General features: G+C 41.8%; 1 protein-coding gene across 4 annotated transcripts in view; it reads left to right on the top strand.

Annotated features, from left to right (window-relative positions):
- Window positions 1–5,781, top strand: part of RPS6KA6 (ribosomal protein S6 kinase A6) — a 41,677-nt gene extending 35,896 nt beyond the window's left edge. For all 4 annotated transcript variants that reach the window (XM_035324694.1, XM_035324691.1, XM_035324692.1 and 1 more), the window contains one exon: window positions 425–5,781. In XM_035324694.1, coding sequence (XP_035180585.1) covers window positions 425–550 — 126 coding nt within the window. In that variant the 3' untranslated portion in view covers window positions 551–5,781. The remainder of the gene's footprint in view (window positions 1–424) is intronic.
- The last annotated feature ends 20,272 nt before the right edge of the window (window positions 5,782–26,053 follow it).

Below are 26,053 nucleotides of genomic sequence, written 5' to 3'. Positions count from 1 at the left end.
ACAGCTTTTAAGACTCCATCAGTTTTGTAGGATTAAAAAGCAAAGACCTGTGAAAGCTAGTCTTAATTATGTTGTGTTCATAAGTCAGAACCTGAATAGCCACTTAAGTGGCTGTATTTGATAAATTGATGCTAATATTGCTTGGAAGATACTGATTCTGACCCACATTAAGAGGTTACTGCTACATCTAAGGTATGTAGAAGAAATATACAGGAAAGAAAAAGATGTCATACACCCATGCTTAGAAACCTGAAGGATTCAGCAATAAATCTTTTTTTCTTTCAGAACAAACTTTAGAAAATGTATATGACCTACTGTAAGCCCTATTTTTATAGAATTCTGTAAGAATTTAATATAGATTTTTTTTTCTGATTTAGAAAAAAAAAGATGTTTACAACCTTTCATGTAATTCATTGTTCTCTAGGGAGCCATGGCTGCTACATATTCTGCACTGAATCACAAGACATTTCAGCCAGTGTTAGAGCCTGTTGCAGCCTCGAGTTTAGCTCAACGACGGAGCATGAAAAAGCTAACATCTACAGACTTATAGATCCACTGGGACACCTTAGCAAACAGAAGCAAGGGGAAAATCCAATAAGTGGCTCTACTTTGCCTGACCTGTGATCAAAAGGCATCTATGGTTTCCTGCTACACTACTTGAATTCTGTAAAAGTCCTTTTTTAAGAAAGAAAAAAAAAATCCACAGGTTCATACTGTGTTGTTTTACAGGCTGTATCTGTTAATTTGACATCAGGTACACACCATAATGAATTTCTCTACACCGTCCTTTAAGAGATCTGTTGCAAATATTATTTCACATTCTGTATAATTTTGCTGGGTTCATTTAAAAAAAAAAATGGTTTAGGGGACCGTTGTCAATGACCAAGTTGTACATAAAAAAGTGTCAGTGTAAGTTTTTTCATTTCTTCACATATTTAAATCCTGTTGTGAAGGACAAATTCTTAATTTTGTAATTGGACACTTAACTGATTCAACTTAATTCATTTATCTTTTTCATTACTTCTTTGAAAACCTGACTGATGTATTATGCCAATATTAAATGCATTAATGCTAATTTGACAGGTCTGTGTTTGCATGGTGCCAGTAACTGATACGTTTATGTGGAAAATATAAACAAAAGCAATGTGTAAGTTCCCGCAATTTACCTGTAAAATCAATTTGATCACTTGTGACCCAAAAGAAATGCTGGTTAACTAATGGCCTCTTACAGGAAAATGAACATTTCTAGTTACTACCATGAACGGTACTGTGTCCTGCACTGAGCTGGAGAAAGTAAGTATGTGTATAAACAGTCAAAATTAAGGATTGAAATAATATTGTTCTTATTTTAAGACAACATCATGCAATCCAGTTTTGTTTAAACATATATATATATATATATTGCCTATCCATTTGTACAATGGCTATATTACTGTTTCCTTGGCAGTTGTTTCCACTGAATATATCCAATATTTAGTATGTTTGGTGTATGAGACAAACTGACACTTTGTTATAACAAACTTGGCATGTGGATCTTAATTTTATTTATTTGATTTTTATAGAACATTGCTTCTATCTGAATCTCTAGCCGCATGTACAAATACTACAGAACATAAATGCAAAATTCTATTCCCCTAACTGTAGGGGTAGCTTGGGAAAATAAATAAGCCTTGCAGTGTGCCCAGATAAGGGATTTTTGACCAAGAATTTTCACAGTTATGGGCAAGTTACTGACAATATCCTGTTGCCGGCACTCACTTGTTCTCTCTGTCTTAGTGTTAGGACTTCAGCTCTTTCTACGTGCTGTAATAGACAGGAAACAAATCTCAGGGCCAGAATCACCTTTGAGTTTTCTGACTCAAATCCAGTGCTGACTTGCATCTGCTCGTAGACTGGGAACTAATATATTCAGAGATGATAAGCTTAAAGTAAAATATTTTCACAAGTTGTAGACATTACAATTGTATTGACATAGTAGGATGGTACACATTTTAAACATTAGGTAAGTATATCAGTGACCAACAGTTAAACTGTGAACAGTTGGAGAATGCAAATGACCAAAAATTGTAGTTGACTGATCTGCCATCATTGAATTTTCCTGTTCCCGATTGCTTTGGCAAATTACAAGACATCTATGATGGCAGAACTCTGCATTTCAAGACAGGAAGAAAAGGAAGAAAAAGCTTTCCAAAGAATTCTGGCCTAACTGCCAAGAATGGCAATAGCAACTCAGATCTTAAAATGCAGAGGGTGCTGGCTGGTTTTTGCTTATACCTGTGAAGTACTTGGTGGCATTGAAAGTACTGTTAGGTGAGCTGCTTTCTTCTATTGTGGTGGGGGAAGATGGAAATTATCTGGCCAAATAGTTAGGTATGAATATATGTAGATTTGAGACTTAATGAATATAGCAAACATAGGTGTGCTATTTGTATCATGCAGAACATACCCCATACTAAATTTCTTGAGTGTTTGATAGATGTTGGAAACATACTGGGGCCATTTGTGCCTGATTTTGAGGTGCCTGTTTGAAATGCTTGAAAGCTATCAAAGAACATGACTGCTTCCTGGAAAGCTTATTGTTTAGTACTAAATCTGCGCCTTATGCAGTTGGTTCATCCTTTTTATTATCAGAGACCTTGACCCAGAAGTATTTGTGTAAACCTCTCATTTACAGTCTCTGTGTAATTTTGTTTGTCAACTTATAAATAATTACCAGAAGAATTTGAATTCACTGAGTAGAGAGGGGTAGAATAAATGTGGTAGAAATAAGCTACCTTGACCAAGGTCAAGGTATAACGTGGGTTGTAATGCACTAGTAAAAACTGTGTTGGTAGAGGGTAATGCAAGGAGTGGAACAGAACTGAAATGTCAAACTTGAATTGTCTTCAGCTTTCCCGTAAGGTAGCAGCCGGTCTTTAATGGCTTTATTCATGAATCATTTAACAGTGTTTATATTGGTATTTTCTTTTAACTTGCTTAGAAGCACCACATTATAAGCACCTTAAAAGCATTTTGCACAAATACAGTTGTAAGCAGCTGAAGATACTCAAGTTCTTGTCAAAAGAAAGGTGGTTAGAAGAAATACGTGCAAACAAGATGGATATTCTGATTCTTAGCAAAGAATTTTAAACATCTATACGTTTATCCCTGGTGTGTTTTTATATCGTTACTAGCCTTTAGTGCAAATGGTACTCCTGGGGCAAAGGCAAGTTTTCAGTGACTGCAACGTTAACAAGTTGTCTTATCACAAGGAAAACATATGGACAAACATCCTTATATCTGACAAGATGAGCGTATGCTGATTTTTAATCCTTAAATCACTTGAGGGGAAGAAGTTAACTTGCTACGAATATTTCAGCATATCGGTTTTGAAACATTTTGGATATACGGGGATACAAAAGAGTTCTTACACATTTACTTCTAATATGGTATTTAATGATTATCTTTATTTCTTTTGTAACTTCATATTTTTTTCAAGCTCAGATTTTGTTCAGTCAATTATTAATACTCATGAACAGATGATGCATTATCAGTTCAGTGTTTGAAATGGAAGAACACTTATTGAACATGCTCTTGGTTGGAGTGAAAGGTTAGTGTAATGTATTTCATCTTCATATCATCTCTTCACAGTTCAAGGCTAGGTATGGTCATACTATAATACAGAAACTTTCTTCACTGCTCTGATATTTTGGATGTGATCTCCGTTACTGCCAGCAAAATGACATATACTCCGATTTTGATAACGGCAGTTATAAATGAGTGCTAGCTCTCACTAGCAGTCTGTGGTTTTCACTGAAAGGAGTAGATACCTACAGACCTGAACTGTAGCTGGAGCCCATACTTGACATATCTGCTTCTTTTTCACTCCTTGGATATTGCAATTATCATCTTCAGTTTTTCTTTTGATGAAAACCAAAGAACTCTATTGTATTCCTGTATTGTATTCAAAAGCTACGCAGTGGCATCAACATCTGCCAGTGGTGCATAAAGAAGAGTCCCCACACCAGTGCACGGGGTAGATTCATTGAAGCTACTGTTCTGTGGCTTGTCTAAATGCTGTTGTTAGCATGTCGTGTATTTTTCCCATTATGCTTAAAAGTAGTAAATTCTTCTTGACCCTGTAAAGAGCCTAAGGTGTAGGTGGTCTAAGCATACTTCTAGTTGAGGCCCGTGTTCCATGGTTTTAAATGTTCTGCTAGCATTCAGAGAAGGTATCCAAAACCTTACCCAAGTCAGTCATACTGAGCTTGAATTGTCTTCCATGTTATAATTCATTTTCCAAAGCTAATCTTAATATATGTATTGAAGAATTTAATTTGTGCAGTAGTTAAAATTACATCTAGCAATTGGAAATTACTTGCAGTATATGCTGGTCATTTGCAGTGACAGATGGCTGCATCTAGTGTTCTCTCTGCTGTCAAATGTTGCAATTAAAAAGTTAGGAGAGCTTATAAGGATTGGGTTAAATGAATTACGTAGTAATATAGTAATTATCCTGATTCATATAAATGAAATAAGGCTCATGCATCAATGCTATTCTGGGGTTTTATGTACTTGTGTAGCACTTAAGTTTTTTAATCCTACCAGAGTTGAAACTTTCCTAATGTTTATGGGAGGGGAGGGAGGAGCAGATTTCAGAAGGCTTCTTAAGCCATGATAATAGGGTCCTTATGTAATGCTATCACAGCTCTACAGGCTTTTTTAAGCTGCTCGTTGAAAGTTCACTCATTTTTTTTTTCTTGAGTATGTATTGGTATACCTATTGGTAACATGCATACACTGTTACACACCATGTACCATCCTTCTGCATTTACTTCTCTTTAGTTAAGTACCCTCTGAATAAATTTTGTCCCTACTTCAGTGTATTTTCTCAAACATTTACTCCCCAAAATTATTTTGTTGATAAGCCTGTATTTTCCTTTGAACAAAACAATACAAATCCAAAACAAAACAAAAACCAATGCCCTAGTGTATAGCTAAAGTTGATTTGAGTATTACAGTATCTTATGTAAATAAAGTTGCTCACCTGCCCCCTTGCCCCTCCCCGTTAATCGATGACAGGCTTTCTTGAGATTTTCTTATATAAAGAAAGCAACTTACTTTGAAAGCTTTAAATGATAAGTGATCTCTGATTATGTCTCTTATTGATTAAGATTTGGGAGATAGCCTATTACCAATAATGAGTTTGAATAACATTGGATCTGGGTTTGTGGGGTTGGTTGTTTTTTTTTTTTGCGTGTGTGTGTGAGAACTAAAAACATGCTCAAGGTGGATCTCCTTTGCAGGACAAAGTGTTCCTATTTTGTATGTTTTGCATTAGGCTTATGAGCAGCATTTGCTAATTGCAGTGTCATCATATCCCAAGCACTTTGGCGTCTTGCACTGATACTCTGATTAGAGCTAAAACTATTCTGGCACGTGACTGGCTATAAATCTCAATATACAAAAGGGCATTAATTGAAAACAGCGTGCAATGAATCACATGCTCTCTGAGGTACTTCAAAGATGAAACTATACAAAAGGTCCCCGTTATCAGATATTGTAACTGTCATTTCTTTCTCTAAGCATATTGTGGATTTTGTATCATATTGTATTTATTTCATTTAATTTTAAAAAATGTTTTCTTTAAAGCTCTGTATATATTGACATTAAAGTTTGCATTGTACTACGTTCTCTTCTCCTTGTAAGGCTGAATCTAGTAGTGCATTGTATGGTATGTTGTCTTTCTTTGCACTGTGCTGCTAAAAGATACTATTGCCTTGAATTACGACATGCCAAAGAGAACCTCAAAATTGTATTTATTTTTGTTAAACTTTGTGAATAATGATAAAGGTACAGTTTTAAATAGATGGCAGTTCTTTGAGTACCAGAATAAAAAGGTTGCAAATTCATAATATTTTATAATTGACAAAAATTGGTCATGTATGATTTGGAAGTTCAACTTTTTTAAAAAAAAAAAAGATATAAAAATCAATGAGCAAACATTCCTAAATTAAATGTACTGTGAATTGCATTATTTGGTAAGCCTTGCCAAAAACAACACATACATCAAGAGCTGTTTATAAATTTATATTCACAGTAAAGTGTTTCATGCTACACTTTCAATAAACCGTACATTCACTGATAGGATTGATGTATTACTTCAGGGTGGGATAATCTACCTTCTGTACGTTTTTTTAGGTATTCAGTTTTGACTTCATGTATACAAGAAACAATTTTATACAAAGGTCTGGTCCTTTGAAATAAAGGCACTTACATTGCAAATGAGAGTAATCGCATTAACAGCAGTGACCTGCACAGTTAACTATCTGCATCAGTGTTTGCCACGTGAGGTCATAAAAAGTTGTAGTGAAAAGCTCTTCCTACTACCATTGGTTTGGTTTTGAATTTAAGATACATTGCTTCAGCTGATAGAATTCTTTTGTCCTATATCTGAGCTATTACTACAAAGCCAAAAGTTGAAACATCACTACTAGGTGGCAGCACACTTTGCTATGTAGCTAATCCCATCAAAGGATGAGTATGAGGTAAGTCAATGTAATTGCACTTTAGTGCATTATGTGGTTTTAAAACAAGGTACTTGGTAACTAATGCTGCAGTCGCGTTTTTCAGTTACCGTATTGGTCCAAATACACATAAAGGATTTTTCTAAAATTGTCTGAAGTAAATCCATCTCCCGGCTCATGTTTTTCCTCCCTAAGGCGCTTTTTCAAGTCTCCTTCAGGCCTGTCTCGTGGCAGGAGTCACCTGGCCCTTGGCATCACCTGCTGAGGAAATCACCTGCTGAGGAAGGAGCCCTCAGATAACTGCTGAGCAGTCTGGAAGAGTGCTCCAGATTTTGGGATGTTTTCATTAGTAAGTCGGTAACTGAAATAGGAAGGGGGAAGCAGGAGCTAAATGAGGACCGAGTGCTTTGTGGCAGGGGCTTTTTGCCTTTCCCTAGGCAGCCACAAGCGTGCCCAGGGGCTGGCCATGCCCCGGGGGGCTGCCAAAGCTGCTGTGGGGGCTGGATGATGGCCAAAGTCCCTGGTGGTGCCTGGAGGGGTGGTGGAAGCCATAGAGGAGGCAGCAAGAAACAGGTTTGCAGAGGAGGGTGGCTTGCTCCATTTGATTGTGGTGGTGATGGTGGGGACATCAGACTAAAAAACTTCCAAAGCTGCCAACAAACCCAAGCTCTCAAGTAGTGTGTTCTTTATATGGTTGGTAGAGACTGACTGCTGCTGGGAAAAAAGGCAAGGTATGAATTAAAAAAAATAATAATAAAATTGAGATGCTAGTGAGGAGATTTAGGAACAAGACTAAATAAAAGACTAAATAAGGTACATTCTGTAGTGCTGTGCTTTCCTGCAAACCTTGGCCAAACCTTGGCTTGGCCTCAGGTTTGCCTGTGATTCATCTCTGAAGCTTTATGAAGCTTTGTTTACTTCTTCTGTGTTTTAACGGGGTAGAAAATGTTAATTAACGGGGTAGAAAATGTTAAAAATGTGTTTTGAGAGCATTTTCATTTTCACCTTAAAATAGGTGCTTGCTTTAGCTGAGTGGCTTTCCTCAGGCAGCCACCGAATCAAGTTGCCATCGCTGATGGCACAGTGTGGTGCTGTGCTGGAGGCAACGGCACATCGATGGGCACTGAGCGGCCTGGGGGTGCCTAGGCCGGGTTCAGATTCCCTGCCCTGAGGGGGTCCTGCCATTCCGGACCGCTCCTCGTCTGGTGCCCGCACAGGCTCTGCTCTGCAGGGCTTCACGACAAATCATGGCAAACTTTCTCCTCTCCTGCGTGTTAGAAACACAGGTGAGCGAAGAGGAGGATTAGTTTGCCTTCCCTCATGTGTAACATGCTTTTGCGACATAAGCACTTCACGGCGGTGTGCCAGTACCGAGGGGCTGGCCCGGAGCCGGGGCCGCGGCGGCCGGGAGGTGGCGGCAGCCCCGCGCAGCACGGCCCGGGCTGTGCTCACGGAGCGGGGGGGCGGCCCCGGCGACCGCTGGCCTTGTGCTCCGGTGCTTCGTTTTTAATTGCGAGGGTTTATTTTATAAGGTTTCTTTTATAGGGGTGGCGTTGGGAGCTTCTGATCTAGAGGAGCAAAAATCTAAAAATCCACAAAATAGAGATCAAATCTGTTCACTTAGTGAACTGTACAAAGCTTCTGGATTCTGCTTCGGCAGAACTGGCTTAGATGTGTACTTAGGTGCCTGTGAACACAACTTTGCACGTTTTTGATATTTTGATTAGGGAACTTACTGCAGTTTAATGTTCTGTGATTCTGCAGGATTCAACATCGGGGTAGATTCTACAGTAGAAAAGTTCTTAATAATCTTGCTGGTGACCAGACAGCACTTGAGGGAATAAGAAAACTCTTCAGGAATAAAAATTATTTAAGAGCTTTCCTGGCTGAGTTAAGAAGTGTGCTGGCTGGTTTGCTGATTAGCGACGGGCCAGCACTGACCTGTGTCACTACATCCTTTAAGGCCCCAGCGTAGGGGGAAGCCATAGCAATGCTTTGGGTGAGGCTTCTCTCAGGTGCATGTTGTTTCTTACACCTGAATTTACATTTATTTGTATCAGAGGCTACCTCTGTGTGGGGCATGTGCACTAGTTTTTGACACTGTGGTGCTTGTGACACGGTAAAATAAGTGCTTTCCTCGCGGGTTGGTGAGGGGCACAGAACCATTGCATGGCGTTAATAGTTGGCCTCAGGTAACAAACTCCCCCAGCACCGAGCCGGGAACATATCCTTCAGCTGTCTGCTTAATTTTCTGCGTCTCATGGAAAATGATCAAATTTGGAAACAGCTGAAAGAACTAATTTAAATGCATTGGGAAGGGTTGTCAGTGATGGAACGTACTACCAGAAGGGCAAATCTGAGGAAATTAGTAACATAACTGAAAGTTCCTAGCAAACTACTGAGAGAGGCAATGTAAACTTGGTTTCAAATTAATTATCACAAATAAGCATTTGAAATGCTACAGGCCAAATTAATATTTCAGAATTCTTCACTATTTATTACTATGCTTAATTTTCTTACTTAAACATATTTTGGGCCTTGGGCTGTTAAGAATTTAATTTTTGAGGTAGTTTAATGAATTATAAAACATGCTTTAAACAGAAATGAATAACTAATAAATGCCAAAAGTGATTAATTTGCTGAAATGTGGAAAGGCCTTTGTATTTAATTAAAAAAAAAATGTCTTAAATTATTGGAAAGTGAAGAGAAAGAAAACACAGTGGATCAATGCAAGTTTTGATTAGCTTACCAAAGGATGAGCGGCTCAGCCTTTGGGCCGCGGCCATGACACACAACCAGGTGGTGTGGCCTGGTCTGCCTTCCAGGTCTTTGCACCTGTTTGTTGCTTAATGAAAATGTTTTTTAAAGATACTTGCTGCTACTAAGGGCTGTTGCTGCTGGTCTTACCATCACAAGAATTGCAGCAGCTGCTTTTAGGAGAATGCTCAGTTTTCAGAACTGTTGCTTTAGAAACGCTTGTAAAATGCTCACTGGTTGAACATGACCTTTTGTTAGCAGTGAAATTTCAGTGTTAAATTACTTCCTAATTCTATTAGCTTGATACATAACTAGCTTTTGAGTGTGTTTTATGGCTGCTGTTGGGAACTGCTCTATTATCCGTACAGCTCCAGTGTTGGGCAAGCTGAGTGAAAAGCAAAGTCTATGGGAAGGCTGCTTCTGGAGTGGGTTGTTTCTGCAGGAAGAAGGCACTGACAGTATTGGTGCTGTTTAACTATATGCATAAATTGATTTAGCTAGGTGATACACAGACATTTTAACCTTTGCATGTTAACAAGCAGTGTGGCACTAATGTCTTGTACATGGCTTTAAAAAATAAAAATCAAAGCACTCTTAAACTGTGAACCGGCCAGGAAGAGCTGCTGTGTGCTTCGAGCTGTGGTGTCCTCGTAGGATCTGAGTGCTGAAGGGGCAGGTTTCTCTCTACAGGAATTTGTGGACCCACCTGGTTCCGGGCTGTGAAAGAAGAGATGTCAGTCTTTTCTAAGGATGTTAACGTTTGGGTAGGTACATAGCCATGATTTCATGGCATCTGGGGATCCCTGGGGGGCGTATGATGTGCCACCCTCCCGCTTGGGTACCGCCACGATGGATGAGGGCCACCCCCAGGGGAACCAAATTCTGCTTCTTCCCTTCAGCCTTACCAAGGGTGCGGATCTCGGTGCTCGGCTGCCCGCGGGGACACCTGCTGCCTCGGCCCTGTTTGATGCAGCAGCCCCTGGCAGGGCCTTGTGGGGGCTGGCAGGGCCTGGGGGCGAGCGGCTTCGGCTGAAGGTAGGGAAGGCCTTGACAGCGAAGCCTTTCTTCAGCGAGATGATCTCCAGGCAGGGCGGGGAGACACTGCCCCTCGCTGTCCCCTGGCTGTCCTTGGGGGCTGCAGCAGGGGGCTGGCAGGTGACCGGAGGCTCCTTGGCTTTATCGCAGGGTGAGAACAGCTGAGGGGAGTGGTTTGCGTGCTGCTGAACATGTCCCCGCTGTGGGCTTTGCTGCATGGAGGGGGATGCCGGCTGGCCCCACTGCGGCATTGCTTTTATTTCTAAAGAAAATGAAGGATTTGGCTCTGCAGGAATCCGAGCAGCTGCTGAAGCTGGTGCAGGAGAGGTCCTGGCTGCAGCCGCAGTGAGGGGTGCCTTTTTTTGCTCAAACACGAAGAGCAGCGGCTGCTGCCAGCCAGCATTGGGCTGGCCTGCCCGTGGGCTCGGTGGCCCCGGCCGCCGCACGCTCACCACCAAAGGCCGGAGTGGGTGGCTTGAGCCTGCGGGCTCCCCCCAGGGCTGGGAGGGAGTGACTGGTGTGGCAGGGGCTTCTTGGCCAGCCGGCGGCCCTGTGTGCTTCTGGTGCTGGAAGATGTAAATTTGGCACATTACTGAACTGCCCCACGCTGCTCACATTGCCCCCCGCCCCCCCGTGGGTGCAGGGACCTGCTCCAGTCCCTGCAGGCCCTGCACGTTGTCAGATGTGAGCCTTGGGTGTACTCACGTGTAAGTCTGATGGCTTCGATCTGGGCTTTGACCCTGGTCGGCACGGCTTCGAAAACTTCAGGGAAAAATTCATCCGTGGCTGTTGCATTGGATTGGACCTTTTGGTATCTGAAACTCAAACAAGAGAGAGGGGAACACAGAGAGAAAAAGCTTTACCTTGTACACATGATAATCAGGCCTAGGCATTTTTGGGCAATGAAACATTTCTTGCTGCTTTTAAAATCAATTAGACAAAATGGTGTTCGCTCTGAATTTTTCTAATGTGCTCTAAATAACTGGCAAGTCATACACTGCTAGTGACAGTAATGTTTGTATGGTATTTTAAATAAAAGTAACAACACTTAAGCATGTTGTAGGACAAAAATTGCATTTTTGGTTAAATAAAGGCATCCATCCTGCTTTGCCTCAGGGTCGTGCTGCTGCTGGGGCATGTGCCACTGCTGGCTGGAACGCTCCTCTGCCCTGCGTTGGGGCTGGTGTCACTGCTTTCTTTGTTATTGTCTTCTCTCAGCCCCAAACTTGTTGGGCATATCCTTTAGATGAGGCAGAAGAAAGCAATACAGAACTAGATACAACCTTGTTCTCAATCCCAGCCAGCTGGGTGTGGGGCAGCATTTAGGACTGCAGTTTATCCAGTCTAGACTTGACATAACTAAATTTTCCTGGGCTACTTCAAAGACAAATTATTTTGTATGCACATATTCTTCTGACCGTATATAATCTATTTTCTTAAAAGTGAAAAGATTAGAATGGAGAGGTTTTCCTAGTTTAAGTTTCCTATTTTATGTTTGAATCTGGGGCTTGTGGAATGCTTAAAATTATATGAACCTCATCTTGACATGGGGATTTATGTGCGTGGCTTCCTGCACGTTGAGATGAGAATACCTATCATTAATTTTTGTGGCTTGAGACCAAGCTTGATTTAGATGCCTTCTTCCCAAGGGAAGAGACATTTTATAAAATCACCGCAGTGGTAATTGTTTTGAGTTCAGAGTGAACTAACTTAAACTTCACATGAATCAACTGTGTACTGTAAATGATTTATGCCCTAGTACATGCCTTCAAATGTCCTTACAAATTATATGGAGCTAAGAATAGGATGATGTGCTGCCAGTGATGCTTTGTGGTACATTCAGCAAAAGTGTGTGCTTGCAGATCTTGTTATAGGAATATCCTGATAATCAGTGGGGTCGATGAAACAAACTCCTTCCGAATGTTTCCTTTCTTGAGTGTGCAGAAATGCACGTGTACATATACAAACCCATATGCAAAATCATCATTACCTCATGAAGAGGGCGTTGGTTTTACATGCTGCAGGCACTATTCCTTCTCAGCAGAAAATACTTTGAGAACAATAAATGTAGATACTCAACAAGGCTAGAGGTCTCACAAAGGTATCCTTGCTAACAGTTTTCCAAAGGTGTGAGCATCGGGGGGGGATAATTATTATTCGGGATGCAAAGATAAAAAGCTGCATGCAATTTAGTGCTCGGATGAAACTAGCAAAGGGAAATTTAATTTAGAAGATCAAACAAAATTTCTTAATGTCTTGGAAGATAAAGCTGAGAGGAGAAGAAAAAGGTATCATCGTGAAAGAAACACTAGAAAATCCAGTGCAAAAATATATTTCAGTATATCTGACTGTGAAGTCTTGCATTTCTTGGCAAGTTTCTATAATCTGCTGTATTTTTTCCCATACTTTATCTGTTTTCTATAAATCCTAGTTTAAAAAGTCCTTTTATTTTCTGGGTTTTGAAATTTCCTAAATTCTTTTTACTTTGAAATTATTTTTCTTCAGAGCCTTTAGAATGCTTGAATCGATTTCTGTTTCTTTTCTTATTAATGAAACCATTCATCCAAGAAAACTTTGGAGAAGAGAGATCTAATTTACAGACCTACCTTAGTGAAAAGAAATAAGGTGAACAATCAGCTGGACCATCCAAGGGATTATTACTATTTCAACATAAGCTGTTTAAGAAAATGTCTATGGGGAAATATCTGGAAATGTAATAACTTAATCCTAAATATTGTGAAAACAAAGCAAATAACAGTATATTGCAGAGACTGAGGACATGGGCAGAGACAGATGCTGATGAGGGAGGTTTGTTTTAGGCAGGCAGAAAGTTTTCATTGTGCTGCAGTCCGTCCCCGAAAAAAAGGCTGTCCTGAAGCTTGCCATGATGGCATGCCGTTTGCTGTTTTCCTGGTGAAAAGCTCTTTCAAATGTCAAAATACCAAGGATCGGGCATGCCTCTCTGTGTTGGTACATCACCTTCCATTTTAGACGTGTGAACATTGGTAGTGGGTTTTATTACATCAAGTATGTCAATGAGCATAATCTGTTAAAACTGACTTAAAGTTGTTGTTTAAATATTTTATTTTTTTTACCTTTAAGCAGCTGCTTTCCTTCTCCCTTTTCTTAGCTCTGCCAAAAATGGCTTATTTTCGTAGCCAGCCTTGAGGAGTACAGGAAGTAATTTTGGGGATTGAAGTGGAGATGGATGCAGCCCGAGTGACAGCCACTGGGTCCGGTCATACTTGCTGAGTTTCTGCCAGCATATAAAGGTGGCAAAAGCCCAGACAGACACGTCCCTTGTCAGAGCTTCACCACTGATCGATAGGAGTCCTGGCAGCGAGACTTGCTGTAGGATTGTGCGTTACTGATCACATCTCTGCTAACTAATCCCGGCATGGTTTCCACCACCCACAGCCAGAGGAATCCTGTCCTTGTCACAGCGGTTTCGCCCGTTCCTCACGTTGGGTCAAAGCGGTGTAGCAGCTCCCTGCAACCACCTCTGGCAACCATGTGGAGACGTGGTCGGCCCGGCCCCGCCAGGGAAGGAGCTGAGCCAGCCGGGGGCGATCGGATGTTGTTGAAGAGATGGCAAGAAAACGTGTGTTCTGTCCATTGCCAGGCCCTGCACAGCAATTATTCATGCTGGAGACCCAATGCTAGGAAACATGGGCTCAGTGAGGGGGAATGTCTAGTACTGGTAGGACGAGATCATTGTGTTGCTGCTTGAATGAAAGGCATTTTTTTTTTCATAACAAAGATAAGACAGGCCATGAAAGACTTTTTTCCACGAAGGAGGAAAGTGTTATCCCGCTTAAATGATTTAGACAGACTTTATTTTCTAGGAAAGCCATGAGTCTCTTCATGGATCATTGTCTTCAGACTGAGTTGCTGCCCAGTGAGACCTTTCGGCTATGGAAAAGAGAGCGAGTGGCGAGAGCTGAGCTGTGACCTTCCACCACTGTAAGTCAGGAACCAAAGAAATGTTTGTCAACGCTTTGAAAAGAAATGGTTGCACTTGAGATGCTTTCCTCAGAAAAAAACCCTTAATGTAGAGCTACAGCGAGGCCAGATTGTAGCACAGATCTGCTGGTACGCATAGATCTCTTGGAAGTAAGTTGTGTTAGCTGAGTTCTTGGGATCGTATAAGGAAAATACTCAAAGCACCATTTTTATTTTTAACTTGGGTATTATCATACATTGAACCCTGTGCTAACGTCAGTGAGCAGTGGATGTTTCTGGCACGTGAAATTCCAGCTTGACATTTGCAATACTTGACGATTACTGTTTTGCCCCACACTTGTTTTTTCTCCCTTTTTTCCCCTAAAGTGGGACTGCATCTCAAAGCCCTGTGTCACAAGCTGCTCCCCACTCCCTGAGTGCCCTCAAGTACTTACTGTCCTTGTGTGGGTCCCTCCTGCGGCACTGCCCGCACGCAGGTGCCTGTGACACCACGTCCTTGCCGCAGGAGGTGACATCACAAGGAGGGCGTGAGGGCAGCACGGGGCTCCTGGGTGTGCAGGGGGGAGTCAAGCAAATTCAAAGACAAAACTGCATTAAAATAAGTTCTATAATGCAGTATTTCGCTAACAAGTGAAATATTCAGTATGGCAAGATTAACATACAAAGTTTGTTTATCCATTTGTTATCAATATGGAGAATGTGAGAAGATAAACACTGCTTCATCGTGACTTCATGTCAAGCTTTAAATTTCTACTGATTAATTCATATTTGTGTTCTATTGAAAGGAATGAAGGGGAGATGTGCTTTGGTGTGCTAGGCCTGGCGTGGTGCTGCGGCCCCACTGCTGCCAGGCATGCCAAGTAGCTCTGCTCGGGCAGCCCGTGTGCTGGGACTGACACGATTTGTATGCGAGGCTGCAGGCAGGGAAAGCATTGAACAGTTGCCCGTGGGATGTCTGAGAAATGGCTTTTTAAGAAAATCTGTATGAAAATGCAGGAGACGTGCTGTCGTATATAGAAGGTTCTTTTCTGTGCGAGATAATGTGTTTTTTTCAGAAATGACTGGGCCTAGTTAGAAATTGCCTTGTTGGGATTTGTAGGGTAGAATATCATGTTCTTGTGTTTCATTCACACATCCGTGATGTTAAATTCTAAATGATCACATCGATATTAGCGAGTTGGCAAATAATGACACAAAGCCCATGTGGTTACTCTCTACCTCTACATAAGGCAGCATTCAGAGGAAAATGAGTTGTGCCATCTTCATGTTGTTTTAAAATAGGATGCGAGGTGAACAGAGTGGGGTTTTCGATCAAAGTCTTGTGCCTGACTTGCGGTCCACATAGTGAGCACAGCTAGAGGCTTCTGTTAGTCAAGTAGCTCTGATCCGCATCGATCCCTCCCCAACAAATACCAAGCTGGAGGGGATTACCTGCAGGTTATCTGCCCAACTTTTGCTGCTGTATACAAATTGTATGTACCATGTACAAAACTGCATACGGCTAACACTTCATAGCACAAAAAAAAATCAGTCTCAGAGGCGGGTTATTTGTTTTATTCAGACGCTTTGTTGGAATTAAGTGGTGTCTCCTCAGAATTTCCCAGTGGGTGGTGGTTCTGGGAGAAAGCAGCAATAAAACCAAGTGCACTAAAGTTAACGTCCTTCTCCTGGCTGTTGCTGCCCAGGTGCGTATCGCACGTGGTGAGCTGTATTTGTTCACTTGCGAAGAGCAGCTCTGGGGTGGGTGCAGGAGGAAGGAGCGTCCGACCGACGCACTGCACGTTTTTGTGCAGGCTCTTTGCAAGTTTTCAGGACTCCCGCTTTCGTGCCCTGGTCTCCTTTTTCATCCGTCATAACGATCTTCAATTTCAGAAAATAGGAGTCTATTAGGAATATAATAAGGTATTGAAACCTAGGCTGTCATGGGTTTAAAATTCAAGCGCTTATTTCCTTCTGTTATACAAAGAAAATTGCAAAGTATACCCAGGAATGCACATGTATTATGGGACCACAATGGCATCCAGGAGGCTCCCAGTACACTATTTTCATTTAAAGAGAACGGTGACTGCTGAGATATGTGCCTCAAGACAATTTAATGGGTCTCTTTTCACCGTTAGCGATCAGGTATTTGACAGTTGCAAAATGTTTACCACAACTGCAAAAGCACAGACTCTAAACAAGTCTGAGATGAGGATGAGCCTACTGAGACTCATGGATCAAAACCTCCATTGCCTGCTGCTAGGGAGGGAATTTCTACAGTGCGGGGAGTTTGTGCTTCGGACGTGGTGGTAGTGACCATCCTCGAACAGCGTGGAGCATGTGGAGCAGGTCATGGGTCTGCGAGCAGGCACCGATGCTGTCCCCTTTCCCCGGAATGCCTTCTTTTCTACCTCCAGTGACCTTTAACAAGCAACTTTACAAGAATTTCCAGGACACTTTTGTCCACCTGTTTCTCTTTTTTCTCCTTTTTTTTTTTTTAAAAAAAATAAACAATTTTTGGTTGGTTAAGACATTGCTGCTTAGGAAAATGTGTTTGATGTTAAGTTGTTGCAGGAAAAGAGGATAGCTATTTCTGTGCATTTGCATTGAAGTATGTCAAAGTTCTAATATTGTGCTATATACTCGAAAATACATCTTCGGTGTTTCTTAGGATATAGCAATTTTCCAGGCTGTTTTCATGCTAATTTGAGAGTTGTGAATGAGGATGACTTTTCTGAAGGAACTACCTTCTCCATGGTGGAGCTTGATCAGTAATTTAAAGTCCTTACGTTGATTTGCTTTCTGATGAAAGCACATCATGATCAGCTTTAGAGAAAAACAAAACAAGCAAATGAAATCAGTGTTCTTCTGCATAGCACACCAGGTCTACACCAGCTGCTTACCTGTGTGTTAATGGAAAGGGGACAAAGTCTGCTTGATGGCTTATGTGACATCTTTGGACGTGGAGGTTTTGCAAAGAGAAGGTTGGTCTCGATCAGTGACTTTGGTGGCAACTCACCGAAAATTGAATCTAGATCTAGAAAAGAGTCACAGTTTGAGAAGAGGAAACGTCTGTTTCTTTTACAGTCACATCTTGACTGCCATTTTATAGCATACATCTCAACTTGAGAGACATAGTACTGATGTTGTTTGTTAGAGAAATTTCAGTGCAGCATCACAGAGAATGGATTTTAAAGCTCCAGAGAAGTACAGAAGGAACTTGTCCGATAGCAGAGGAGCTGCTCTGAGTACTGAGTCTGTACTGAGATGGCCATTGAGCTACCCCTCAGACACACATGGTGTGGCTGCATTCTTATCTTGGAAATTCAGTTTCAAAATTGAACCAAAAATGACAGCTCTGAGGATTAGAAACAAAGAGAAAAATAGAAATTAGCAGTGGCCATTTCTGTAACCCATCTCTTCTGTCATTTTTTCTTCATCATTGATTTTCCCAGTATTCAACTGAGAGCCGTTTGGTTGGGTGTGGTTGCTTCAGAGTGGGGAAGGGGAGAAAATTGCGGCAGGGAAACTTGAAATAGTTTCACCTTATTTACATTAATTTCTCTGCTTCCATGCTTCAAGTTGTATTTCCTAATTACATTATTTTCAGAACTATTAGAATGGTAATAAAAAATAGGTTGTTAACAAAGCTAGAGTGGAAAAAGGCCAAGTTTATATAAAATGTCAGCATTGCTGCCAAAATAAATTCAATGCGTTCTTATTTGTGTTGTTTTGAGTCAGTTTACCCCCAAGGTAACTGCAGCCCAGGGGGAGAAGATGCTGGGATTTGTATTGTATTGGGTAATGGTAAAATAAAATAAAATGGGGAAAGGAGGTGGCATTTTGTACAGATTATTGTAGGAAATGTGTATGCGGAACATACTCTGTCTTACATGGCCCAAACCTATATTGTTTTCACAGAGCTTTGCAACAGTTATTCTGGACTCTGAGAAAGTCAGGATTCTTCCTATTTCTAATATATGTGTGTGTATATATATATATATGTTATCAAGACTATAGTATGTTAGAGATTTGATGTGTTACATGATTTTTTTCCTGTGGTTCCCTGCTGTGTGGTTAGCCCTTCAGAAGAATCTCTCTCGGCTGCAGGGGGTGAATTACTGCCTGTGTCTAAGAAGTCTGGTTCCTTCTTTGTGCTTCTGTCTACTTCTTCCTTTGCTGCTTTGTCCAGGTTCTCATTGTCTGGGTCCCATTCATAAACTTCCTCATAATATCTGGGAAAACAAACAAACAAACAGTGGACTGTAACTTAGCTCTTGGGCTCGGAAGACTTCTGTCGTTTTTGGCCTTTCAGGTCCCTTCCAACCCAAGCCGTTCTAGGATTCTCTGATTCAGTTTATTAACAGAATAGTAGGAAGGTCCTAGCAGACAGGCACGCAGCCTCAGATGGATGAAAAGCTATCTCATCTCTTCTGAAACTCTTACACATTTCTTTCTGTAAGATAACAGCGTATTGTAAGTCCTTTTTGGACCCGACCGAAGCTCATTAGCGTTGTCTTGGCCTTTTCATGTCTCCATCTCCTCCCTTTACTGAGGAAATACAGTCATACTGCTGTATGCACATACAAATTGTTTACTTTCTAGTGGAGTTAATTTACTGAAAGACTAGGCACAGCATGTGAACATACCTATTTTCTTTCTTTCCTGTTAGAAAAAGCAGGTTTTAATTTCCTAAGTGAAAACTTTCATCTATAAGCACTCTTAGCAAATTGTTGTGACTTACTTTTCCGGGTTCTCCATCATATAGGTGCTGTTCTTTGGTCAACAGAAATCATTCCTGTGAGCAGACTTGAAACCGAGGGCTGTGCAACTGGCACGTGCAGCATTATTGCATCATTACATGATAAAGCATTGATTTTATGACATCACATGTAATTTTCTGGGTTTTAGGCAGCTGGGATAGCAGGAGAGCCAGGAAAGTGGAATGCAGCCCTGTGGCAGCAGCCACATTGCTCTGCAGTGCAGTACCTGGAGCATAGGCATTGCTTGTTCTTATTGCACCCTTGTCTCAGAGGTGGAAAAACTTCAGGTTGAATGAGGTATTTGAGTTAGAGGTGGTATATCGTTTTATACTCTAGATGGGGCAGAGGATGGAAAAAATGAAAATTTGATAATTTGATGGCATCATTTTGAAGTGGCTTTGAGTGTGTATATATATCTAGCTAGCAAGACTGATACAGCAACAGATATGACACTGTAATAGGTCTCTTGTTGCTGGGTGGTTTTTAAAGTTCCTAAAAAACAAAACAAGAACAAAACCCAATTCTCTTTGATGGCAGCATTGTGACTCATTGAATGAAAGGACTATTGAGCAGCTAGATGCACCCAAAACCTCCCAGCTCCCTCCTGCCCCTTCCTCCCACCCCCAGCTTGCCACCCGAGTGTTCACAGCCTCACCTTCAGACAGGCCAAGCCCAACTGATGCAGGTCAGACAAAAAATACACATATCTATGTACCTAGTGGCAGCTTTTCTTTTAATGTCAGACCTCCTAAATCAGGTGTTCATATCTGGCCTCTGATATAGCTGCAAACATTTCTCTTTAGGCATAATTTATTGCAAGAGGTGATAATATTCAGAAAACACAAACGGTAAGGGAAGAAATATTTAAAGGATAATCCTTGAAACCTTGGACCCCGTCACAGAGCAGATTAGCTCATTTATTTTTATTGTACAGTGCAATGAGCAAAATTCATACTGAAAAGCAAACGAGATTTGGAGACTGACTCCTTCTGAATAACTGTAAATTTTATTAACAACATAGATTTAAATAATGGCTTTTCCTGTAGTTTTTATCCTGTTTGTGTCCCATTCTGCTTGCCCAAATCTGTAAATCCTTCATTTGATCACTTGTTCAAAATTTCAGCTATGACGACTGCTGGGGCCAGGGACCTGACCAAGTGTGGGGGCTCCTCCAGAGCTGCCTGCCTGCCGGTTTGGCCACATCCATAGCCCCCCCAGCAGCCTGGCACCCTTCCTTATCCACAGCAGGTTACAAATGTGAAAATACTCAGTCACTGGTAATAGTTGCATTGATAATAGCTATACAGTTGTTGTTCTGGGGAGGAAAAGGGTTACCCTGTCCCTGGGACAGTCTCTCAATAATACAAATAGGCGTTTGTATTGGAGGTGGGAAGTCAGTGTGCAAATAAATGCACGTGAGCCCATCAGCATCTCAACCTTTTGGACAGTATTTAGCTACTTAAGACATTAGAATTAATAACTAATTTGTAGGAAGTTTTTGGTAACATCTACATAACTCTACATTCTGAAAGGGAAATGTTCAGATGTCTCCTGCTTTAGGTGGGTGTCTTCCCTGCAACAAATTTTGCCCTTGACTGAGGAGACTCCCGCTTTTGAACAGCTATTTGCTGCTTTCCTGGTTTCTTGTTTATGAGGAAAACATAAAAACGCATTCTGCACTTTAAGCCATTCTGGTAACGCTTTAAATTCTATGCTTAAGGATTCATTTAATTAAAGATTGACTATGGCATAAAGTGTAGGTTAATTAAATACCAATCAATTCATGTATAAAATGAATATAAAAGGGCTTTGACTTATAACGTAAAATGAGTCTCCAAGAAGAGATACCCCTCTTCCACGTTGTGCAGCTGAAGAATGACTTCCCGCTGTATTTGCCTGTCAAAATACTAAAGTACCCGTGTAAAAGCCCTGTTTGTGGAAATAAAGCTCTGATTTGATGTATTTAGAAGAGATTCACAGAAACTTTTCCATTTCTTATGTTTAGGCTAATCAAAATGGAGTCTAAACACACTGGTTTATTCAGGAAGAAAATTATTAACATAATTTCAAAATATTTTTAAGTACGTGGTTCCATTAAAAGTACCATTGTTCTCTTGTTTCCCATAAATGCCCTTATATCAAAGCTTTCCCCAGTGAGAGGTGTCCATCTCCTCCTTTCAAAGGCTCTGTTACGTTGCTGCAGCGCTGTCCCTCCCAGGAGTTCGAGGCACCTGGTCTGCATGACAGGACTGATTAGAAGTGTTTCTCCAGTTTTGCAGAAGGAGAAACGGGAGCTAAAACCAATCTCAGCTCTTGTATTTGCTCCCTCCTCCTCCTCTTTCATTCTGTCTTTATGCCCTGGCACTGAGCTGGTTGAGGACCGGAGCGAGGTGCCTGTGATCCCTGGGTCGGAGCCGGCCAAGTTGAAAGCCTGCGGAGGTGAAGTCCTCCAAGCCCAAGACACCCCGTTGCTTCCTGCTGGTATCGTGCCTGCCACGTGCATACAAGGTATGAGTTGCAAAACTGAAGTTGCAAGTTAATTGTTCCTGCTGCTGAAAGGCCTAGGTTAGTTGCTGTCATTACACTAATTTTTATACTGTCTGAGTGACCTTCATATCATCTTAACGATTTTATATTATGTTAGCAAATTGCTCAGTGAGAGCTGCTAGTCTGATTGCATTCTGAAGGTCATTAATATGATATGAAAATCTTATTGTATTCTCTGCTTTCATATTTTATTAGTGATATGGAAAGCAATAAGGCGGCTGATTTTGGCTGGGAGGTTCCCCAGGGAAACGGGCTCTACAGCAGTGGTGTCCCACATTGGCTCCTAATCCAATCTCAACGGGAAGTTCAATTTCCTCATCATTAATTATTTAGCTGTATTTAACTGCTGTAAATTCTCAGATTAATTTTTTTAACTGTTGAGTTTGATGACCTCTAAAGACATTGGTATTAAACAGTGCAATATGAAATATAGTTGCTTAATGCAAATAAAAGCTAACTCTTCCATGAGGATTTGTGTGAAGGCATAATAACAGCAAATTTAATTTTTCCGCTATAACAGTGAAGGCTTATTGTATTACCACCTTTGGTGCAGTTCAGTATCACAAAATGAAGGATGAAGGCAATCATGGCTGTGGCGTTCCCTGAAGGTGAACCAGGCCAGGACTGGAGCTGTCCTGTGGGCACACTGCTGACCGCCAGGCAGATTTTTCCTTCCATGAACTTCCCGGTGCATTCGGCTGCCAATCAACTGTGCTGGTACAAGGGAGAGTTAACGTAAGTCAGGGCTCAGTTTGGGTTCCTAAAAAATTTTATTTCTCAACTAATGTAGGGCAATAAAGTCCTAATGTGTATGTAGCAATAGGTTAAAATGTTATCAGTCACCTAAAGCAGCCAAATGTGAAGGCAATAACCTTTGGGCAATTTTTGTCTATTTAAATACGATGGAGCTTTAATCTTGAAGAAAGTTAGAAACAATGAAGACTTAATAGAATAGAAAGGTCATCACTTGTGAAGACAAATGATTTTCTGAGTTAACAACGCACTATATTAAAATGACTTCAGCCGAAAGGATGACTTTGTTATTAAGCAGCAACAGTTCTGTGCTTTATGCCTTAACAGCCTCGTGGCCCCTTAACTCACCCTTAAAATGACACATAACAGTGATTTATCAGATCTTACCACCAGCGATATTGAGTTAAAGGTAGCACTTGCCCTCCTGCGCAGACACCTTCCCCTCCTGGACGCGCTGCTGGAGGAGCGTTCGTGTTGCTGTTCTCATCCCTGTAAGACTCAGCAGCGTTTGTCAGAGAACAGGGAAGGATTCGTAAAGTTGCCTTACAGAGAAAAAGGCACCATAGAACCAAGTTTTCATTTTCTGCTCCCCATGCAAATTTAAGAATTAAAAGCTGATAAAAAGAAAGCCCATTGCTTTCTGTTTCCTCCCCAGGCCACGGAGGCCCAGCAGGTGAGGTGTGTTTTGGGTGCTGAGCCTCCACCTATAAGGACAGATATATTTTTTTTAACCCTCCTGATCATTTTCTTCCAAAACCATATTGCTGGCATGTCTCAGAGCCAGGACACAGGCAAGTTGTTTATTTAAGTGTTAAGTGCTTTGATGACTTGTGTATGAGTTGAATCAGGCTTATGGTGTCCAAATGCTGTTTTTTTTTTTTTTTTTTTTTTTTTTTTTCCAATATGATTTTTCCACCTAGTCCATTTTAATGATTGGTTTCACCTTTTTTCCCTGCCATGTTATGAGGCCGCTTTGCATTCTTTGGCTTCAGTGACACGATGGCTGCAGCACAGGTGAGATGTAACACCTCAGGTGCTGGGGATGCACTTCCAAAACTAGTTTATAACTGGTTTGTTTGGTAGGAAGTGTGTGCAGGAGAGTTAGGCTGGAGTTTCCTGCAGCCTGGGGGAAATCCTATCGGGTTTCTCTAGGGCTCTGTGCAGCTCGGGGGCACAGCAAACAAAATGCATTATAAGCTCACTGGATTTCTGTGCTGAGAAATGTGGCCTGAATTTATAGCAAGTGGTACTGTGCAGTGGCTACTGGCCTGCCTGAAGTACTGAAAAGCAAAACCTAAACCAAACTTTGGGGCCCGATGAAAGTTTGAGCAAGCAGTGAGTTTTAAAGCTCGAAACCCAACCTAAATAACGTTACGTACAGCTGATGTGGAGCTTGTGTGTTGTCCGCACATTTAACAAGTGCTCTTACCGTGATTTTTTTATCGGTGCAGTGCTGGCGGCCGCGCTGCAGGTGGCGATGCTGCACCGGGGCTGTGCAACCCCGGCTCGGTAACATCAAGGCTGGTGTGGGACAGGAGCAAAGTTCTCCGGCCTCTGTGGGACATGAGCATGTCCTCCAGCCCCTCTTGGAAGTGAGTAAGTCCTCCGGCCTCTGTGCAGGAGAGAGGACCACATCTGGCATGGCACTGGTTAACACCGTCTGAGACAACGGCCTGAAAGTACTGAAGGTAAGACCCTGTGGACTAAGCTGTATTTCATCGCAACCAGAGCCCCCCTTACCCAGCAAACTTGTTCTGGGAAAGTTTCCAATTCAGACAATCTCTTGCGTTGTGGGGTGTGGGATCTCTCATGCTAGGAGCATCAAAGGAGTCTCGGGAGATGTTTGAAAAGAGGACAGGAACCTGGGAGGGAGACTTCAAAATCCTGGCACGTGTACAAATAAAATACACTTCGGTCTTAAACTAATGTAAAATATTACAAAACTGTCTCTCAGAGATTATTCCCAATACAGAGTTAAAATACAAACATGCAAACAAAAAGAAAAAAGCTGGCTGGTGTCCACAAGGAACAAGTGGTCTGGTTCCTAACCTCTGAATTACAACAGTTCGCTAAAAATCACCTCTTTGGGAAGATTCCATTTCACAGGTTTTATCTGTTTTGTCAGTTTAAAAAAAAAAAAAAAAAGGCACTGCTTTGAAGCATCACAGGTATCTGAGAAAAACAAGAACTTGACCTAGAACATGCAAGAGGGGCTTTGTTTAAAAAGTTTGGTTTTCCTTCCAGAAATTGGACGAGTGTACATTGCCGAGAATGGTCAGCTGGAGATAAATCACGCCTGAAAGATGCTCAGAAACCTGTTTTGGAGCCCTTTGGGTATGCTTGGCCCATTCTGCAGAAGATGAGCATCTCCAGGAGGGCTTTCCTCTTGCTGGCACAAATCAGTGTCCCTGGCTCTGATGCTGGAGGTGATGCTTCCCATGGTAAAAATTTGTGCCAGCTCTGCCCAGGTTGCTTTTGCTCTCCGGATCCACTCTGCTTTTTTGGCTGTTGCTGCTCCACACTCATTGTGAGCAGCAAAGCGGAGCCCTAAAAGCCGTCTCTTCCTGGCCAAGTTGGAGTGCAAAGTTGGGGCTGCGTCTGTGAGGAAGTAAATAAAAAAGGTAAAGCAAAAGGACAAAAAAAAACAGACCTGAGCAGAAAAGACATTAAAAGATAATAATAATAATAGTGACAAGATTTAATTAATTGGCTAGTAATGAATTTTATAAGCACCATAAAATTACCATAGCGGCCTAATTGCTTTGGCTGCCTTGCCAGCAGCCAATGAGAACACAAAGTGCTGTAATCCCCTTTATTTCGGCATGGGAGGCAGCAATGAAGGGAGGTGTGCTGAGGTGCTGGGGGCTGCATGGGCAGCTGCTGCCAAGCCAGCTGCAGGTGGCACAGAGGTAGGCCTGCCTGCAAATGTCTGGCTGCCCCCAGTTAATTTCCAGTGTGCTGTAATACTGGAAGAAATGTGGAGAAGTTGTGGTTTTCTTGCAGCTGCTTTCATGTTTTCCTTTAAAACCTCCAACTTCATATTGCCTTCCTGAAATCATTTCTTAACGTAATGGCAGCACGGATTTTTTTGCACTTGCATACTCTTCATAATAACCACACACTTAAGTCCTCAGTGACTCGGGATGCAGAGATAACAGTTCCCAAAGCTGCAGGAGCATCTGTTCCTCTCTGCTGCTTGACTTCCTTATGAAGAGCACCAAACAGGGAGGTGCTCAGTGACGGCGGGGTTCTGGTGGGGCTGCCTGCTACAGGCTCTGTGTGGCCAAGCCCTGTGCCACTATTTGGGCAGCGCCACAGTCTTGCCTGAAGCAGTTCTTGAAGGAGCTGGTGCTTTTAATGTTTTATCATTATCATCCAGTGAGGAAAACAAGCAGCAGGACTGCTAATATAAGACTGGAAGGTATCCACCAGCTGTGCTCAGCAGTGAAAATTTTATCAGTGATTTTCTTTTCTTTCCTTTCCTTTTTTTTTTTCCTTTCTTCTTTTTTTTTTTTTTTTTTTTTTCCTGTTGTATCTCTGGCAAAACACTTCTGAAGCCCTTTGTTAAGGGAGGCAGGACGTTAGGAACGTTCCAAATGTTTAAAGGCATCAACAACCAGAGTGACCCATCACTGCCCTGTGCAGCTGCAGCCCGTAATCACCTTCCTCATGGATGGAAACCCTTTGCTCCAGCTACCTACTATGTGTTTCTTACTTTGTGATTGCTTATGTGCACAAAATGACTGGGAA

The sequence above is a fragment of the Oxyura jamaicensis genome, chromosome 4, assembly GCF_011077185.1.
Source record: "Oxyura jamaicensis isolate SHBP4307 breed ruddy duck chromosome 4, BPBGC_Ojam_1.0, whole genome shotgun sequence".
Classification (NCBI taxonomy): domain Eukaryota; kingdom Metazoa; phylum Chordata; class Aves; order Anseriformes; family Anatidae; genus Oxyura; species Oxyura jamaicensis.
Note: the sequence above shows the minus strand (reverse complement) of the source record. Positions and strands in the feature narration are given on the sequence as shown.